The following is a 20369-nucleotide window of genomic DNA, read 5'->3' on the forward strand; positions in this document are numbered from 1 at the left end:
GCAAATTGCCGCCTTGTAGTGGGAGCGGCGGAAAGGGGAGGGCGGGCCATTAGCGCTGTTTACGAAGAAGGCGTCTTCGTTAGCGTGTGCGCAGAATCTCGCGTTGCGATCTGTCTGCGGGAGCGCCCCGGCACTTTCCTTTAGCTATCGGCTTCACCCCCTCTCCCCGTGGTCCGGGCGTCTCTTCTTCATTGGACTTATATTTCACACCGGCGGCAAGGTCGTTTGGGCGGTGCTGTGAAGGCCGGCGGTCGTAAGCGATGAGTGTCTTCTTCGAAAAAAAAAAAAGAAAGAAAAAAAAAAGCATACGGAAGCAGCAAGTGGAAGCGTGGTCGAAAGAGGGCCGGAAAGACGCACGTGTGCTACACGAGGCAGGAGGAGCACGGTGCAAAGCGAACACAAGGAAAGCTCGCCTATCGGCCGCACGGCGCAAAAAAAGAGGCGTCTGAAAATAGCCGGCGGACAGTTCATTTACTAGCGCGGCGAAGATACGACTCGCGAATATACAAAGAAGCAAGTGGTTACCGAATACCACAAAGCAGGGTGTCGGTAACGCTCTCCGCTTCGAGGGCCCGGAGTCGTATGCCTCTCGCGTTTCTTGTATTTTTGTAGGGCTGCGTTTTACTTCGGGGGTTTTCTATCTGGGCTGCAAAAATGGGTTTCGCCGTCGTGGTCTCGGCGGCTCCGCAAAGCGCAGGCGCTCGAGAAAGTGAGTCCAGCCAGCGCCGGTAATAGGAAAACTCGCACGCGCCGCGCGCGCTCCGGCCTTCCTTTCCCCCATCTCACCGTCGCGGAAGACCCACTTCTCGGCGGTGTTGCTGGTGGGCCGACGCTGCTCTGGCGTTCCTATTTTTTATTGCTTTGGTTGAATCCTTCCGCTGCTTGTCTCCGCGCCTTGCTGGGGAGAAGTGTCGTGACCGTTTGGAGGGGGGAGATCCCTCCCTCGGTTTTTTTTTCTTTTTCTTGGTTTTTGTTATCTCGCTTTTTTTTTTTTTTGCATTTTTCCCCGCCCTCTCGACGGGGATTTTTGTTGCCCCGCTTTTGTGCGGTTTTGCTGGCGGGGAAACGCGCGCCCAGCTGTTATCTCCGCCGAGGCGACGACCACGACTGTGTCTGTTCCGCACGGCGACCGAAGGCTGGAGCGTGCGAGTGCTTTTGAAGAATCCAGCACGACAGCCGATGACGTAATTGGGAAGTCGTTTCCTGATTGTGAATGCGGCGTTATGGAGGGGCTTTCCCCGCCGTCGCAACCGTGCGTCGGTGTTTACGCCCTTTTCTGGTTTTTGTTTTTCTCCCTTTCCTCTACTGTGTGCGAGTCGACGACGCCGTCTGTTTAGATCGGAACGGTTCGCTGGCCTCCGGACAGGTGTTTGAGCGATGGGAGAAGCGCGTCCAGGCGTGAAATGGTGTGCGTGCCTGGCTCGCGTAGCGAGAAGGAAATGAAGACAATGGTGTGCTCGCTGAATGAATGCGATCGACTGGACGGGGGAGATCCAGCAGCTGCAAGAAGAAAAAAAAAAAAGAAAAAGGCTACGAGTTCATGTTTGAAGACACGTGAATTGACAGTCGCGCTGCGGTGCTGACGACAACCTACTCGTGTCTAAGCATTCGTGCCGGCCCGTGCGCGCGTTTCGAGTCATTGCATCCGCGCTACCGTTGGAACTCCCGCTGTCGGTTTGTTACGCGTGGTGGGTTGACAACAGCTGTAGGGACATTATTTTTCTGGCACGTTCGAATTATAGTGAACTGTGCGGGTTCAGCAATACTCTCGGCTGACGGCTGAAATGAACAGCCACCACTTCCTTTGACGCGCGCTCTTTTTGAGTTGCTGTGGTCGGACGTCTGACTATCGTCGATGTTCTGGGGTGCGACGAAGTGGTCTTCCCAAATGTACGATGACTCTGCTAATGACTGGTGGTGTTACTTGGCGAGGTTAGAAAAAATTAGGACATTAAGTTTCATTTTATGGGTATGACGCTATAGCGGCCTGTGACCCTCTGGTGTGCTTCCGCGTTGAGCAGTCGACATAGGCGCGCAGTTTGCACTGCGAAGGCACCATCTGTCTTGGTGACGTATCAGGTCTGGGTGGAGTTCCCGTGGCCGCCGCCAGCCGCCGCCACAGGAATTTTTCCGACACGTTCTTTTTTACACGATGTTGCGTTACGCGCGCGACGGGTTTTCAGACGAACGAGCCCTATGCACCATCACCGAATAATTGCTCTAACCTTCTTGTTTTTCGTTTGCGCAGGAGCTGAGCGGTCCGCCGGAGGAGGAGCAGCCGGCCCGCAGCCCCGCCGGCGCGGTGCGGGGTGCCGCGGGCACGCCGCCGGCACCGCAGCAGTCTCCGCTGCGCCCGGCGCCCTCGCCCGGCGCTCCGGCCGCCGCCGGCGGTGGAGGCTCGTCGTCGCGCTCCATGTCACCCGCCATCGGTGAGTTCTACCTCTGTCTGTTCCGGCATTGAAAGAAGCTCACGGGATATCTGGAACTCGGCAACTACGCACAGCAGCGGAAAACGCGACTGGCCTATAGATTTCCGAAGAAATTGGAGATCACTGATGACGAAAGCAGTGGCGCAGCCTGTGGTTGTGGCGGCCTTCTTGGGCTTGATTCCCGATTACTTTAGAAGCACAGCGTGCTACAAAAAGCTCTCGGGCCGTTCTGCACACCCGAAAAAAGAAAAAAAAAAAGGTATTTTTGTGTTGAGTTGAATCGGTCACAGAAATCCATGGCATGCGTGATGACCAGTTCACATTGGCCGCATTTTCGTGAACAGTTTATGACTACCTTTGGCAAGGATGTACGAAACGAAAATCTCTAACGAGCCGTTGCTGGTATAATCTCTGTGATTTCTGTACGTCACTTTTTTTCGGGCAGATTTGGAGGACGTCTTTTAGTATTTATCAATGTGCGGTTTCTTGGGCCGTGGCAGGTGCGAGTGAACGCATAGACGCGGAGGACGAATAAACAAGGCGAATGCACCGCTGACAAAGGCGGTAGGACTTGAACTGGGCTGGAATGCCTCAAGATAGTATATATTGTAGCACAGCGTGACAATGCATCCTTTCGAAGATCGAACGACCTGGCGCTCGGAGCGCTCCCAGCCTTCACGTCGGCGTACACCAGTACTGGGGAAGACGAAAGGGGCGCCTTTTCGAGCCGAGGGTGCTCGTTGCTTGTAGGATACTTCGATATTCGACCCCCTTCCCCTTTAGTTGTCGTGAGAAGCGGTCCATCGCCTGTTTTGCGGAGAACGCTCGCGCCCTGAACCACGTCGTAACAGCGTCACACAGAAGGTCACTGTGGTGTCTGCACTCAGCAGGTGTTCTCTCCTCCTCCTCTGGCAGTTCATCTCGCCGGTCCGCGGTGCATCAGGTGCAGCAAGCTTGGAGAAGAATAGAGCAGAATAAAGGAAGTCATTGCACAGCCGTAATTGATTCAGCAGGTGGGACGGGGGCATCTTTCGGCCTGGCCGGGTTCGTCTGCGCTCTCTCATCCTCCTCTTGGTGCGGCGGCTGTCGCCTTTTCTCTCGCGGAGCCTCTTTTTCCGCCCCGCTGCTGCTCCTCCGGGCGCAGCTGCTGTTCGCCGAAGGGCAGGAGGAGCTACCGCTGCTGCCGTGTTACGCCGGCCTCCTCTTGGAGGAGAAGGAGCGAGACGTCTTCTTACCCCCCTCACTCCCTTATCGGCCATCCGGATGCGAAGAAGCGGCGTCGCGCTCTGGCCGTGGGAACAGGGCCTCGACGACCGGGGTGGCGGGCACATCGCGCAGGGGGCTCGTGGGAGTACGGCAGAGATGCGGTTTCGGAGAGGCCCGAGACCGCCGTGCATGAGCTGCGCCAACCGGCGCCACGCGCCCCGAGGCGTTACTCGGACCGCGCATGGACAAATGTGGAAAGATGCCCGGCGGTGCCGACGCGATTAGTAGTTTTGGTTTTGGCCACACTTGTCGCCGCGCGGGGGGTGTGGCCACGGCACGTCATCTGGTCACAGTTGAGCTTCCGCGCTACGGTTCTGAGGGCCAGGCGTAGGCCGTCTCCGAAACAGTGCACACATCCAGCCATGTGGTTCTGCTTGTAAACTTGGTTGGTGCGTCCGGACGCTGTGGCTCTGGAGGATACAACTCGTCAGCTACTGGAGGCGAGCTTGGAGGCAGTTATGTCCCTCTAGCAAATTTAGTTTTTTTTTTTTTCTTTTGATGCTAGCATCCACAGACTACATTCGCCGAAAACCGCAGCTAGCAACGAGATTTCATAGTTGGTCAAAATAGTGATAACGTCGCCAGTCGTGACGTTATTCAGCCACTGTGGCATAGTGCCTGCCGAGAAAAGCACTTGCGAAAAAAAAAAAAAATGGTCGAGCGGGACCCGAACTGCATTACTACCTGAATTATATTACAGCGTTACATAATTATATTACAGGGCCACTAATAAGCACTATTGTCACTGTTCGCTACTTCCACTACGTCACACTGCTAAATAGCACAACTAATTACGACCATCGTTTAGCGACAGCGCGTAATGCCTGTACGGTAACACTACCGTTTCAACTTTCAAGGATACTTTAGTGTCCCGGAATTTTTGTTTTCTTTTCGGTCGTGCGCATTTGCGAGCGTTAGGGTTGAGGCGCAGTGACGAGACTGTATTGGTTGCGGCACTGCGAAGCACCTCAAATGGTGCGTTATTGCCGGGAACCGCGGGGTTCTTCTTGACCAATCTTCTCGAGCTTACCTCGAGGCGTGCGTCGCCGACCAGGTGCTCTAACCCTGCGGTTTATCGGTAGCCCTCGGTGTCGCGACACGTGGGAAGCGAGTGTGCGCCGTCCCTTTCTCTGCACAAATGTTGCCAGCTCGCTGAGTAGTGGCGCTCCGTTCGGCGCGTGACTGACCCTCGCTGACATGGATCTCGCTCGTGTCTACTCGCCGTCGTCTCTGCGCCACGGGCGCGTGCCCGTAGGCTCTTCACTCCTGGCCTCACACAGATTCAGCGAACGCGTGTGATTCGTGCCGTACCACGCCATGCCGCCTACCTTACGGAAGCGCCCGCCGTCGCTTCGTCCCGGTCGGACGCCGTCCACCCGGCGTGCCGGCAAGGCCGCGGTTCGCACCAGGGGAAAGAACCCGCGCCAGGCCCAGCCGTCCATGGCGTCAGGCGAGTGCTGCTTGGCGGCTCGGGAGGGCTGGCAGCTATTGGGGCCTTCCTTGTTCGTCTCGTTCGTATGCGCGCTTCCCCCCCCCCCCCCCCCCCCTCCCTTCCCCACCGGCCGCGTTTTCCCAAACTTGCCATGCTAACAAGATATATTTGTTTGGAGCCACTTCCATCACTGGAATAGTGACATTAGGTCGCTTGGCGCAACCGTTCATATGTGGTGCGGCCGTTTCCACGGGCTTCGGCGAACCTCCTGTTTGTTAAGCCCTGATCCAGGGGTCTTGTGTCTGTACTTTTGATTGGGGCTGGGCAGCAGCATGTGCACGACGAGGAAGCCAATCTTGACATATACTTTTTTGGGACACATTAGTAATGGCCATTAGGCTGCTGTAGCAGCTCTAGTGTGTGCATTAGCAGAGCTTCTCAAAGTGCTGTAATGGATGCAGCCTCTGCCTTGAGGAATCAAAACATCACTGCAGCAAACAAAGCAAAGCAGCTATCTTTCCAACAAGTGCAATCTTTGTTATAATTGCTCGGTACCCCATAACTGAAATGTTGAAATGCTTTCACCATGCATGAGCAGTTTTGCCAGGAGCACTGCCATATTTATAGCTGATGCTATACATTACTTTCGTAATATTCAGGTCACAGTTCATTTGCAGCAGCTGTGTCAAAACAGCTTGCGGCTGCACCAGATTCGGGGTGTTACATGCCTCAGGGACTCGAGCACTGCTTGTTTCATTGTGGAAGGTGCATGTGGCATTCCCGTGGCAGATGAGGTGCACGTGACATCACGCTGAAGCCTGCTGCTTCATGCAAATGATAATAGACCATGCAGCTTGCTGAGCTCTGTTTTTCAGTGCAGGCTGTCACCCAGCTATACTGATATCTGTACCGAGAAGACTGTGCACCTCTTAATGAAATTGCCTGCTGGAAGCATGAAGTGACAAGGTGCCTTGAGGGAACTCTGAAAGATTCAGGACACCCTTCAGAAATCACTATTTTATGTGTCGCAGAATATTTGAACCTGCCTGTGGAATTCATCTAGTGTGTTGAGGTGCCCTTAGTTTAGCCACTGTATGCCTAATGTGCTTGTTGTGCATGCAGGTTCACAGTCAAACATTCCCGTGCCTCCTCGACCCTCATCAAGTCAATCTGAGAGCAGTGCGCCAAATCATCTTTCCCAACCACAGCTGCCTCAGCAAGGTACGTGCAGCATTTCTTGGTCTTGCAAATACTTGAAAAGAGAGACAAACTTTTTGTTGGGTCTTCCAAATTAGATGGTTCTCTGAAGTCCGGGAGACCGAGGAACGGTTGCGGCCTGCCAGGCCTCCTTGACCAGTCAGAGCTTGTGTGAATACCTGGAACACATATCATCTGTTCTGTAAAGTTTGTTGGGCTTTATGTAGAAAGCCTGTAATGAAGAATAAATGAGAGGAATTACACTTGCGATATCATAGCTTTACGCTTTGGAGTGGCGGCTGCAGCTCTCGCCACTGACTCTAGGCCAAGCTGCTAAATGGTTTTGCACCTTAAGTCAATTTGGCATTTGGGAAAGCCGTCATGCACTGGTAAAGGCATCTGCCAACTTAGAGAGCCTTTGCAACGTGCAAGTTATTTCAAGGACTGGTCCTTGATTGTTTGGTGCTAGCTGTAGCTTCCACTACATTCTAACGAATTGCTGATAATTATCACCACTGGTTGCAGCCGCACAGAAAGTAAACACTGGTTCATGAGGCATGGAGTTGTAGAGGGCTTCTGATTTAGTGTCAGTCGACCTCTTGGGGCTATTTATTAGCTTGAAAGTTGCAGTCATTTTGCTTTGCCAACAGCTGCCTTTCGGTGGAGGCAAAGCGCAAGGCGTCCAAACTCTGCGACGTCAGTGCACATTAAGGAAGCCTAAATGATTGGTTATTGTATTGAGTCCCCCCCTCCCACACACACACACACAATGACGTTGTTCAAGCAGTTGTTTCTGTGGGGTGTTAAAGTCTAAACGAAACCATTTTTCTTGAATTCAAATTTAGCTATCATGGCCGAGATTGTTTGTGTCCTGAAAATATAATTCTGCAGCCAATGAACTACCACTGCGCAACAGTGTATAACTGACTGTTTTGCACTTTTGTTCTCCCATAATTCAGCTTTGCATAGCTCTTGAAAACTTGTCTTTGATGCCTGTATGATGAACTAAGCTTCCTTCATGTTTTTTCCAGGGTACAACCAGCAGATGCAGGCGTCATCAATGTATGCGGCCAAGATGCATCAAGGAATCATGCCTACATCCTACCCAGGTCCCCATTATCCCCAGAGTAAGAGGCGTGCAGCACCAATTGCTAGCACCACCTGTGGAACTAGACTCAACAGTGAAGTTTCTTGTGACACTGTATGGTTGTAATGTACACTGCAGCTTATTGCTGCATGCTTTATTTCTTTTGCAAATGCTGAGTGTTATTGCTAAACCAGCGGTATATAGTCGAACCTCGCTACTACAAAAGTAATTGGGCGCGCGAAAAATTTTGTTGAGGCAAAACCTTCACAGAAACAGTTTCGTATTTGACTGCATGCTTAACAAACATCATCTATTTAAAAAGGAAATCTGCCATCGTCGTTTGCCTCCATCTTTTGGATATCAACGGCATGGTGTGGGGCTCACACTCTGAATATCAATGCTGTGGTGCGGTGCTCGCACTCTGGATATTAACGCCGTGGTGTGGTGCTCTCACTCGGCCAGCAGTTGCACTGCGACATTATGACCGCCAATGAAATTGCAAATGACGTCAAATGCGTCCATCAAATCCAGTGCAGGAGACGGGGCCAACACATCTTGTGCGTCACTCTCCGACGACACATCATTAAGGTGAACAGTTTAAAAATGCCGAAAAGTTGTCGACTGTGGGCTGTACAGGGCAGTGCACTTGGGGTAAAGCGAAAATATTCGTTTGTGTCAGTGTTAATGAGTGCCAGAAGGAATGTCTTCATCGTCATTTGATCTGCACATGCGAGTGTACCGCCATGCCTGAGCTCACTTTATGCTGCCCTGAAAGTAACACTGGCTGCTTGCAAGTGTTGCAGCTTTATGAATTGCCACACAAACAGGCAAGCGGCATCACAGAAAGAAGCATTTTACACACTACACTTCACGATCATATTTTATAAAATATTTGGTTAGGTGTACACTCCGGCTCGGCAGTCTGTGAAAAGGTTGTGGGACCTTATGGTGGATGTGAAAGCATCTGAAGGAGTCGAGCTGCCAATTGTTATCTCTCCCCCTTTGTTCCAGGCAACTACCCTCGACAACAGGGCGGCCTGGGTGCCATGCCGGGCTACGGTCCTCCGCAAGGTCCCGGCGGATACCCAGCAGGGCGCATGGGTGCCCAGGGTGGTTACCCGTATGGCAACTCTGCGTATGGTGGCTATGGGGGCGCCAACAGTCTAATGCCTCCTCCACCGGGGCCTCAGTACCCCAAGGCAGCAGGCGCAGCCTCGTCCATGGCGGCGGTGCCCCCTCAGGCGCCCGGGGGACCCACACGTCCCATGTACCTGCGGCAGCACCTGCAGCAGAAGATGTATGGCTACAGCAGCCCTATGACACCTCCTGGAGGAGGAGAGGGAACCTCTCCTTCCCCATCGGAGGGTCCTCCTCCCCCACCCGGGGGTGGACCTATGCCTCCGGGTGCCTGCTACTCGCAGTGCCCGCCGACGCCCATGAGTGAGTGGCTGGCTTCATGCACAAATTAAATGGAAGAACATGTTTGTGGGACCTTGGGGGTAGTGCAGAAATACATTTGCAGCTGGTTTGGAGAACTTTGAATTGGCTGGCGAGCCCTGTTGATTATCCAGTGACTTGTCTGGCTCTTGACTTGTGGAATCATAGCCGAAAGTTCTGCTTTGCCATGCACAATTTTGTGTGGATAATGCAGGGGTACTGAGGGCAGCTTCCCTGAATTATTGTTCTTGGCAGAAATTGTTCTTTGTCCCTTTCTCGGTATGTTGACGGTTGTCAAACTCGTGACGTCCACCACGAGGAGAGCTGGTCACCACCATTTGGAAACGAATGCCGTTGTAGCATAGCCGACTTGTGTCAATGTACGCTGCCTACTTGCAAAGTAGGCAGGTGACGGCAGCACTTGCGCTTGGCCTTTTTGTTTGGTTGTTGCTTATAAAGCTGTGTTTTTTTGTTTTTTTTTTGTTTTTAGAGAGTGGTTTTTTTTTTTTATTAAGAGCACAAAAAGTACAGACCAACCTCAGTTTGTTTTTAATGTCACTGTTTCCAGTACTGTGGATACTTGATACAAATCTCAGTGTGTTGCAGAAAATGTATCTCATTGTATTGAGCTTCAGTTTCACGAATTCCTTGATGTGACGGGAGCATTTTGGTTAGCCCGTGGTACCATGCATACCCAGCTGCATCTTGATGTGACATTATTTTATTCGGGTGAAAGAAAAAAAAAAAAATTACCTTACAAGCTAGCTCACTAGAATTATAAGCTCGAAGTTTTCGATTTTTTTCTTTTTTTAAATTCTGCTTGTGTTTATTCTGTTTATGCAAAATCTGTAATCCACGGTTATTTTAGAATGTGGTGTCAATTATATCTAAAGATCACGGGCAGTATGTGTGACGGCTAGCTTCCCAATATTGTCTGTGATAATTGCTTTTTACAGCTGATGCAGTTAGTAATAACGTTAAGAGAAAATCTGATAAGCCGTCATCGTCTTGTTAGTTAGCACTGACCGGAGCATAATAACCATACCAAACGAATCAGTTTATCAGTGCCCCAGAGTTCCTTTCGCTTTATCATTGCTGCTGTTTTGTAGGTGGTCCATCGTCGCTGCTGTCGCAGCAGGGGGGCGTCGGGAGCAGCCCACCCGTGGTGGGTCCGGGCCAAGATGGGGCTGGCCGGCCCCCGCTGCCACCTCCGCCTGCAGTGTTGGATGAGGGCAGTCAAGCGTCCAATGCGTCCGCTTCTTCGTCGCTTCCTGAAGAGCACCTGGGTCCGGGCGACAAGGGGGGCGGTGGAAGCAAGCAGCCTCCCATGTCGCACCCGCCCACACCCAACACCCTACCCTCTCCTGGTGGTGCCTCCATGTCCTCCTTCCATGACGAGTTCGAGAGCGTCTCCAGCCCCAGCTGGCCACGGACACCAGCGAGCCCTGTGAGTTTGGCCACCTTGGATGCTGGGCTGGATTGTGTCCGGCTGGGGCTTTGTTTGCTGCTGATGCAAGGATGCCTGGCATGCATCACTTGCCTACTGATAGCTGGAAATGGCCAGGCCTCGATGTGAAATTGTTCACTTCGAAGAAATGTGCGGGATGAAGCACAGTGGCTGAAGCAGAACCAGAATTCGGATTGTACACCAACGTGCACAACGTGCAAGGTGGTGTCAGATAGTGGTCAACTGGCTACAGTGATATGTGTTGTGAATGCAGACTATGGTTCAAACCTTTGGCATGCCTTGAAAGTCTCCGCAAAACATTTTTTGGTCTTTACTCGCACACTTTACTACTTCTTCACTGAGCCGGTTGAGTGGTAGCGGACAACATCTAACACAGTTTCTCGCCTTTTGGCTTTCGTTTAAATGCAATATAGGGTGCAAGCTTGCAGCCATCCGCAGTTCAGGCCATGATTACAATAATTTTTTTCTCTCATTCCCGGTTGGTTGCACACAAACCTGACTGTTGCCTTTTTCGCACACTGTGAACGCTGAGAGAATGTCTAGGTAGATGCAGCAACCCAACATCTCCTGCACTTATGCCAATGACAGAAGTCTTCCATCCATGCACAGCATGTCAGTTACTAACAAATTTATTGAAAGATGTGCTGAAGTGCTCAAAATCTTTTGGTAGAAAAGCAGCAGCTGTATACAATCAGGGGACAGCTTTTCTCATCAGGCCGGGACAGTGTTGCCAGCTGTAGAAAAGTTTTTCCTGCCACACTTGCGTTGCTCGTATGGCCAAGCGTTACATATGCATGCTTCACAGCCTGAGAAAGTTTTGCTACACTGTTTTTATCCAGTATGCAAAACTTAGCACTTGACACATGGTGACGTACCGTATTTACTCGCGTATAACCCGCCCCTGCATATAACCCGCACCCCTAACTTTGAATTCCATGAAGTAAAAAAAAATATCCTCGCGTATAACCCACACACTTACCTGAAGTTACAACTGAGCAAACAGTCACCATTTTAGTTTTCAAAACAAGTATATTTGAAAACGACTGCCGCAACGGTGTCAGTGCTGTCGTTCAATTGTCAATCGTCGCCGCTCTCACTGCTGCCGTCCGAGGCTTCATTGCCGCTTTCAAAGACGTAATCATCTTCGGAACCATCTAGGCTGTTGCTTATGGCACACTTCTTGAAACTCTTGCGTACCATGTCGGCCGAGATCATCCCCCATGCATCTACGATCCACTGGCACAGCAGTGCAATATCTGGCCTTCGCACGTGTCCCGTCGGCATAAGGGCGTAAAGGTCGTCGGCCATCCACTGGGCATATAGCCGCTTCACGTGAGCCTTAAAAGGCTTATTGATGCACACGTTGAGTGGTTTGGAGCATGGAAGTCATGCCGCCAGGTATTACGACAAGGTCTGTGCTGTTGTCAGCGAGGCGAGCTTTCACCGCGTCAGTGCAGTGGCCTCGGAAGGAATCCAGCACCAGCATCGAACGGCGTGCCAACAAGGCACCTGGTCTTTTTTCCCAGATTGCTTGAATTCAGTCAACGACGAGATCACTGTTCATCCACGTGTTATCTTCCACTCGCAAAACAATTCCTGGGGGAACTGGTGCACTCGGTAGTGTTGCGCTTGAATATTACATACGGGCGAAGTTTGGTACCGTCGGCCAAAGCACACAACATCACTGTGCAGCGCAGCTTGGTGTTGCCGCCAGTCAACACACTAACGGATTTTGCGCCCTTTTTTTCCAGGGTCGTGTCCATGGGCATCTCGAAATATACTGGCGTTTGGTCAGCATTTCTCAGCTGAGATAGCAAATAGTTGCGCTCTTTTCTCAGTCCAATGACGTAACATAGAAAGTTGAGCAGCTTCTCCTCGTAAGCGTCGGGAAGCCGCTGGCACATGGTAGTTCGTCGCCGCATCGAAAATCCATGCCTGGCCATAAAGCGCTGCAGCCATCCGCGGCTTGCATGAAACTCGCTTGGAATATTCATTTCCCGGGCCAGCTTCAGGGCTTGCATCTGCACCATCTCTGTAGACACAGCGTGGCCACGACTCCTCTGCTCTTCAATGAATTTGGCAAGCTGCGTCTCGAGGTGAGGGTACGCGCCAGTCTTAGGGCCGCGAAACGCTCGCCTATCCTTGTTCACAGCTTCGCGAGAGTCGTTTTTTCTTCCGCCAGTCGCGAATGCAAGATTCGTCGACATCGTTCTTTCTCGCAGCAGCTCTGTTGCCGATTTGTTCAGCAGCGGCGACGATCCTGAGTTTCTCCTTCACCGTGAATGACCGAGACACACTCATGATGCCTAAACAAGGCTGGCCAACTGTGCAAACTGGGCGTACAAGAAACGGCACCTTGTTCTCTGCCCATCAACGTCTGAACAAAGCATATGCAAAGCGTGCGAAAAGCGTGGCTGGCGTGGTGCTATAGACTAAACAGACTATGGATGTGGATCTGGCTATGACCTGCGTTCGCCTCTTGTTGGCTGGATGGATGGGTGGATGATAGTGGCTTATACCTCTGTCACACGGACACGGCTGAACTCCTTTCAACTCCCTTCAACCAAGGTAGCCATTACCTCGAGGGAGATACGTGCCGTGTCACACGGCAGTCCATTATGGAAGGAAGTTAAATGGAGTTTTGAAGCAAAGGAGATCGACGATCTCCATTGATGGGCGAAGGGAGTACTCTCGTTTCCAATGTGCTTTGCTTCCGAGTCATTAAATAACATATTTCTTCAATAATGTAATTTTTACTCCTAAATATATTAGTTTCTATTGCATAAAATTGTATTCTAACTCGGTTAGTTGCGTTTAATTGTCGCGACTGCACCACATATTGCACAACGCCGCGCATGGTGTCCAGCAGAGCGGAAAAAATGGCTATGTTTAGAGCATGGTCGTTGTTTTCAGCAAATGTGTGTTCTTTTATATTGATATGACTAAAGCTAATTGCATTTTGCGAGAAAAATAGTAGTATATAAAATATTTCAGTTTGTTTTGGACATTATTTTTTATATCTTTGTGCAAAATAAACAGCGCCTAATGGCCCCCTGTTGGCTGCTCTGAGAAGCTCGTTGCAAGCCGTGTGACACGGGGACAACTCCTTTAAGGCGAAACTCCCTGCGACTCCCTTGCGCTCCTTTAGACCAAGGAAGTTCAAGGTAGTTCCGAGTCGGCCGTGTGACAGGGATATTAGCCCTTTGTAACGGGCGGTGGCTTGCGCGAACCCCTCTTCTCCAGATTATTCGCGTATTACTCGCACCCTCACTTTTTAAACACACTTTTTCAATTTTTGGTGTGGATTATATGCGAGTAAATACGGTATCTTTCATGATCAGCATCATTTTTGCATCGTCTGGCTACAGTTAACCTTTATGCAATGTTTGTGTGGTTATTGCCCTTCTGTGATCTGTGTTGTCGTAACTTCCATTGTGCTAGCCCTCTGAATATAACACTTCCTGGAGGAGGATGCACGAAGCTGTTAGATGCCAAGTTTATCAGTTTTGCCTGCCTTGAAAAAAAAAAAAGAGTAAATTTGCTGATTGATGCTTCTCTTGTTTTGCAGGTTGTGAATAGCCAAGTATATGAGCACCATATGATAAAGGTATGTATAACACTGTACTTGTGTGCCGCTAGGCCATCATGCTTGCTTGTGTGATTGATGGTTTTCAGTAGTAGCAGACTAATGTTTTTGGTTCTGCATGGAATAGGAGCAAGTTTTTTTTTTTACAGGTTTGTGCTTTCTGTGAAGCTTCAACTAAGCTGCCAGGGCATTTATTAGGAAGCTAATTCGCGCACATTCCTGCTGCATAAAACTTTGCAATATGTGCAGTAGGTACTGTATCTCGTTAGAATGTAACCAACAGTGCACACTCGTTAGTCATTCTATTTTGGTCGACCTTGCTAAACAGTTGTGACTGACTGCTGTCATCTCTTGTGCCCAGAGGCCAGATGGCCTGCTGAAGCTCTACGACATGTCAGAAGACCCCGAGCGGAGGGCCTTCCTGGACAAGCTGATCGTGTACAATGACGAGCGTGGTACTCCTATCACCCAGTGCCCAACCATCAGCAAACAGCCCCTGGACTTGTTTCGCCTCTACCTCATCGTCAAGGATCGAGGTGGCTTCGTGGAAGTGAGTGGCTGGCTGGCCCACCTTTCTTGCCCCCTCCTGTTGTGATCGTGTGGTGAAACCCGCCCTCTCATCCTCATATGCAGGTAACGAAGGCAAAGCATTGGAAGGATGTGGCTGGTGTGCTGGGCATCGGGGCCTCCTCTAGTGCTGCATACACCCTGCGTAAGCAGTACATCAAGCATCTGCTGCCGTTTGAGTGCAAGTTTGACCGAGGGGGCATCGACCCTCAGCCCATCATTAGCCAGCTGGAGTCGGCCTCCCGCAAGAAGGCCAAGGGAACCATGTCGCCTTCGGGTGAGTCTCTCCCCCCCATCCCTTTGGGGGGCCACTGAGGTTCAGTCTCGTGTAGTGCAATTTTGGTTCGTGCTTTTGTTAACACGCGTGGCTGTGCATTGTTTCATAGGTGGAAGTCAAGATTACGGACCCCCTGCCCAGTCAATGGAGAGCTACCCGAGCAGTGGAGGCTACCACCCTGGGGCACCCTACCCCCCTGGTGGACCCCCCAGCATGATGGGTGCTTCTGAGTACCCGTGCCCACCTGGCTACCCACCCTCCAATCATGTGGGTGGAGGTTGTGAGCCGGATGGCTATCCTCCTTCGGAGGAAGGGCCTTACCCCGGGGAGGGCTATCCTCCGCACGGTTACCCCCAAGCGCCCCCTTATGCGGCAGCAAGTCAGGCAAGCCTGAGTGGGGGTTCGTGTGGCTATGCGGGGCCCGGCGGTGAGCAGTACGGGCCCTCTGCTCCTGAAGGCTACCCCCATGAGGGGGGCTACAATGGCAGGGACCCTTACGGCAGCAGTGGATACCCAATGCGGCCGCAGTCGGGGGCGCCACCATATCCGCCTCAGTACCAGGGCAGCCACTACGACCGGGAAAGGTTTGCATTCACATTGTCTTCTATTGTATAATGTCATATTTGGGTGAGGCTGCCCATGGCCTCTTCAGAGAAAACAGCTTTTAGAGAGTGTAATTTTAAGCGATCTTGTGGTCGATGGCACTTGTTATTCTCTTATTGGTTTTTTTAATGGTACAAGCCCCAAAGTAAGGGATTAGCGAGTAGCAAAGTGCATGTCCGCGGAGGAAGATCAGCATGTGGCACCACAGGTGGGAACCCTGTCATGTTTATTTTCCTTTTTTGTTAACCACTGAGTACCCATTTGGCCATGAAGCAGTCAAGCTGTTCCAGGTGTTATTTGGGGTCTTGAAGCAACTCAGGTCTATGACCTTGTCTCTCCCCACCAGATATGAACAGCAGCAACAGCAGCAACAACAACAGCAGCAGCAGCAGCAACAACAGTCGCAGCAACAGCAGCAGCAGCAGCAGCAGGGGGCATCCGGGGGTGCTCCACCGTCGTCCCAGCCAGGTGCGACCGCAGCAGCACCCCCGCGGCCCCAGCCACCCCCGTCATCCCAGATGGGCACGGGGCCTCCCAGTGCCGCAGAGCCGCTCTACCCGTACGGTTCATCCCCGGCGTCCACAGGGGCCCCGCCTCCATCGCAGGCGGCAGCAGGCAGCTACCAGAGCAGGCCCTACCCGCCCGGCCCTCCCACTCCTGGCCAGGCACCGCCCTACTCCACAGCCCCACAGGGTGCCCCTCCACAGGGGACCACCACCCCCGAGCCCTATGCTGCGACCAGGGGTCCACCGGACCAGCCCTACCAGGTGAGGAGGCTGCTGCTGGCACTGAAAACTATGGAAGGGACGAACCTCTCACTGGAGCTCATGCTTGTCTGAATGTTGGGTGGTTGATGTATGTTCAGAGTCTACTTGTACTCGGAAATCGCCATCATCATCTTGCGTAACGCCTTCCTCTGCGGGACAGGCCTCTCCCCATATCTGGTCATATAACTGTATTTTGAAGTGTGCGGTGTTATAGAGGTTCATTACCCTGGAATTTGAATCGTCTGCAATTGTTAGTATCCTGTTGTCCCTTTTCTTGCACAGTTGTATTTCACTTCGAACTCGCTTGCAATTGAAGCTTCCAGTCTAGTCAGACTCAGATTGGGCCCATCATTGCGACATATTTCAGTTAGAGCATGTTGCATAGGGCCATTCACTGTTGCATGGTGCTTGTCAGCTCTGTTGTTTTTTGGCACAGTATGGCACGCTCCCAGCAAGTCGAGTCACTTGTCGTGATGTCATCATGTCATTCATCTCGTCATTCAAGGTGTATCCACACGACAGACCGCAAACATTTTTTGGTCTGCTGACTAAGCGTCACCTGATGTCCCACTTCTGGTTTATGAGGTCCGTGCCAGGTCCGCGGGCAAAAATGGCTGAGCATTTTTCTCGGACCACGAGCCTGGCGGCACCTGTGAATGGTAGGGACGCGTTGGCTCCCAATGAAAGCGCATGAGCTAGCCCATATCAACAGCATAAACTATGCGCATGTTTTGAAGAGCACCAAATAACATAGGCAGTGTCTATAGTTGTGTCCGACAGCATATCTACACAGCCTTCCAGTACCGCACACCACGGTACGTGCAGTACTACAGTCAAACCCGGTTATAACGAACTGCGTAATTCAACGCAATTTGTTTGCTATACAGTCGAAACCCGCAATAACGAAATCGCCGGGGACAGCAAAAAAATTCGCTTTCGCGAGAATTTCGTTGCCGCGAAAATGAGAAAGAAAAGATAGAAAACAGCCCGCAAAAAGAAAATTCATTGCCAAAAGTCAGTCAGCTTAGTTTGCCACCGACGACGATGTTGCCACCGGGTCCACTCCTGCTGCTTCGCCCGAAATCACCTTGGCCACAATATCGTAACGGGCTTTAAAGCGGCCCAGCCAGCCAGCGCTTGCTCTGAATTAGTCATGCCCGAGCATGCAGGCAAAGTCCAGAGCCTTCTGTTGCAGCAGTTTGCCAGACAGAGGCACTTTGTTTGCGCGCTGTTCACAGAACCAGGCAAAAACCGCCTTGTCAACGTCCGGGAGCACCGCAGCCGTCACTGTTTTATGCTGTGCTCGAGCACCATTCTCAAGCGCACCGAGAATGGCTGCCTTGCTTTTCAAAATTGTCGACAGTGAGCTGCACGCAATCCCGTACTCGTCGGCGATATCCATTTTTTTCCTGCCTTTTTCTGCTTGAGCAATGATGGCAGCCTTCTCTTGCAGAGACAAAAATCTTCGTTTTTTGGCTGGCGGAGACATCTCAAACGCAAACGTGCGGACTGCTGCTCATACACACCGCCACCACACACAACGAACACATGTGCACCGCTCGCAGGCCTAAAAGTGCAGCGCTGATGATCTAGTGTCGCCCCCTGATGGTGTCGCTGCGAGGCTGCCTTCCCTGAACATAGCCTCCGAGATAAACAACCACGCGGAACCGATCACAGAGGACACGCGCTGCGCCGGTATGGTGGCTAGCACCGGCTCAAGGTGGCTAAAGTTTTTAAAGTTGTTCCGGCTGCAAGGTTGCCAGGCGCCAATGCTCTCGCTGTAGCCACGCAAGCGCGCTATTGCAGTTTGCTCAATTTGAGTGCTTTTTTGACGCTGTTATTCATAATATGGGAGACAGTATGCGGACCGACGCTGCAGCAAATTTCGTTATCGTGGGATTGCGGTACAAAAATGTTTCGTTACCGAGAGATACGAAATACATTGGCCCCTATGGGCATTTGCCGGGATCTCGGAAATATTTCGTTGCGGCGAGAATTTCGTATTTTCGAGATTTCGCTATCGCGGGTTTCGACTGTATAAAGTATTTCGCTATAACCAAACCCGTTTATAACGAACTTCAGTACCAAATTCGTTATACACGATGTCCAGACAGCGCAGCGAAAACGCACTAACTAAAAAAAAACCGTGCCGCTCACCATGAATCTACAAAAGAAATTTATTGCAGATAAATGCTCACTTATTTGCAGTACGCAGTGATCTTCGCCTGAACACTGCATTTAACTCCATCAGCGAGAATCGCACTTTCCACACGCGACATCATTTCCACAAACTCCAGTCCGCTTCCCTGTATTCCGGAGCAGTATCGGCGCAGCAGATCGGTAGCAGCGAGGGCTTCGTGCAACGTCGGGCGAGGGCGATCGTCCTCCGGCGGCGGCTCCTCGTTCGCACCAGATGCCAGCATGTCGGCAACAATTTCCGAGTCCAACGGGCTCGCTGTCACGGCTACGTTGTCGTCAACAGTGAGAAAATCCTCCAGGGCAACTTCTTCGGGCACAGCGTCCGGAACATCAGCGAGTTCTTCCCACAGCGTGGCAACATCGCTGTCATCTTGCACAGTGCGCGCTTCACTAGCAGCTTCTGCATCCTCTCGACATAGTCCAGCATGGTGGAAGCAGTTGCGGATTGTGGATTGCGTCACGTCTTGCCAGGCACGGTTAATCATTTCTATTGCAGCCAGCAAATTAATCTTGAGCTCGTCGTTAACCCGCAATTTCACCAACAGCCGCTCAACGACGCGTTTCCTGTAGCCCAGCTTGAAAGCGCGGATGATCACCTGATCGAGGGGCTGCAAAACCGCTGTTGCGTTCGGTGGCAGGAAACAAAGCTCGATGTTCTTGAGCGTGACGCCGCAGTGGTGCGCAGAACAGTTATCGAGGAGGAGGCAAATCTTTCGCCCGCTCGTTGCAAGTTCCTCGTCCCAGCCACGCAGCCACGCTTCGAACAACGTTCTGGTCATCCAGGCCTTAGAATTTGAGTTGTATGTGACTGGGAGTGAAGTGCATCCTCGCAGGCACATAGGAGACTTGAACTTGCCTATGACAAGCGGCTGCAGTTTTGATGAACCGTCCATGTTTGTCGTGAGAAGAACGGTGACTCGGGCCTTATTCAATTTGCCGCCATGGCACTTCTTATTCTTTAGCGCCAAGGTTCTGCTCGGCAGCAGTTGCCAAAACAAGGCAGTCTCGTCGGTGTTAAAAATATTGCACGGTTCGTATCTCTCCGTGTCAGCACGCCACACGTCTTGCACCCACTTTTCAGCACTCTCAGCGTCCACTGCTTGGCTTTCACCTGCAACCACCTTGGGGGTGATGGAGTAGCGGTGTTTAAATCGTTTGAGCCAACCACTGCCCGCTGTAAACCCCTCGACGTCCAGGACGAAGGCAAAATCTTTTGCCTTCTGTTGTAGCATGGGGCCAGAGACCGGCAGATTTCGCGCGCGAACGTCCAAGAACCATTGGTACAGCGCTTTCTCTACTTGGTCGTAAGCCGGCTTGCGGTGGCGAAAGCCGTCACCATTTGGTCGTTCCTGTGCATTGCCTCTGATGGCCAACTGGTTTTTCAAAATGGTGCTTAACGTGCTCCGCGGAATCTTGAAATGCGCGGCAACGTCAGACTTTTTTTCACCGCGGCCAACGCGACGAATTATCCCCAGCTTGTCGGAAAGCGGTAGGGCTGCTTCGTCGTCATCTTACAGGATGTAGCGCCGGAATGTAAGCCAGCAGCAACGTAGGCATGTCCGGAATCGTGAGGATAGCAGCAGCACGACTTGCAAACGCGAACAAAGAAAGCTCCGAGGATGCGGGAAAGTTCGCCACTGACGCGTTCGTTGTTCGGAGGCTGCCTTCCCTTCGCCCAAACTTGAAACCAGTTCTGGCCGGTGTTGCTTCTTTCTCGAAGCGCAATAGGTCCGGAACTGCTCGACCGTCTTTGATCACATGGTAGGCAGCTGCCGAATAGGAGCGCTGCAAAGAGAGGCTGGCCAATGGCGCGGATTTTAAAGGCTACTCACGCTACTCCGGGCGACGGCCGCGCATGTGTACAGGAGGGTCCCTCGTGGAAGCTGCTGTAGAGAGCCCCTCCTGCGTTTTACGGAAGCGTGGCATCGGCGCAGAAGCAGCAGAAGCACCCTAGCGGGCGCGTGATGACGTATGCGCTGTGTGAGACCTTGGGGAACGGAGCCGTCGCCAATCCCGCTCCCATCTGACAACGGCATGCGCTAGAAGTATTGCGG

The 20369-nt window shown here is 51.8% G+C and overlaps 1 protein-coding gene across 6 annotated transcripts in view; it reads left to right on the top strand.

The window, feature by feature from the left end:
• The window catches only part of osa (trithorax group protein osa), a 199449-nt gene that overhangs the window by 161692 nt on the left and 17388 nt on the right, over positions 1–20369 (top strand). For all 6 annotated transcript variants that reach the window (XM_084587821.1, XM_084587837.1, XM_084587829.1 and 3 more), the window contains 10 exons: positions 2249–2429; positions 6250–6348; positions 7356–7451; positions 8423–8851; positions 9958–10295; positions 13885–13923; positions 14264–14452; positions 14536–14746; positions 14856–15330; positions 15696–16116. In XM_084587821.1, the coding sequence (XP_084443947.1) occupies positions 2249–2429; positions 6250–6348; positions 7356–7451; positions 8423–8851; positions 9958–10295; positions 13885–13923; positions 14264–14452; positions 14536–14746; positions 14856–15330; positions 15696–16116 (2478 nt within the window). The remainder of the gene's footprint in view (positions 1–2248; positions 2430–6249; positions 6349–7355; positions 7452–8422; positions 8852–9957; positions 10296–13884; positions 13924–14263; positions 14453–14535; positions 14747–14855; positions 15331–15695; positions 16117–20369) is intronic.

This window comes from Amblyomma maculatum, chromosome 1, assembly GCF_055883805.1.
Source record: "Amblyomma maculatum isolate TAMU_Amacu chromosome 1, ASM5588380v1, whole genome shotgun sequence".
Lineage (NCBI taxonomy): Eukaryota > Metazoa > Arthropoda > Arachnida > Ixodida > Ixodidae > Amblyomma > Amblyomma maculatum.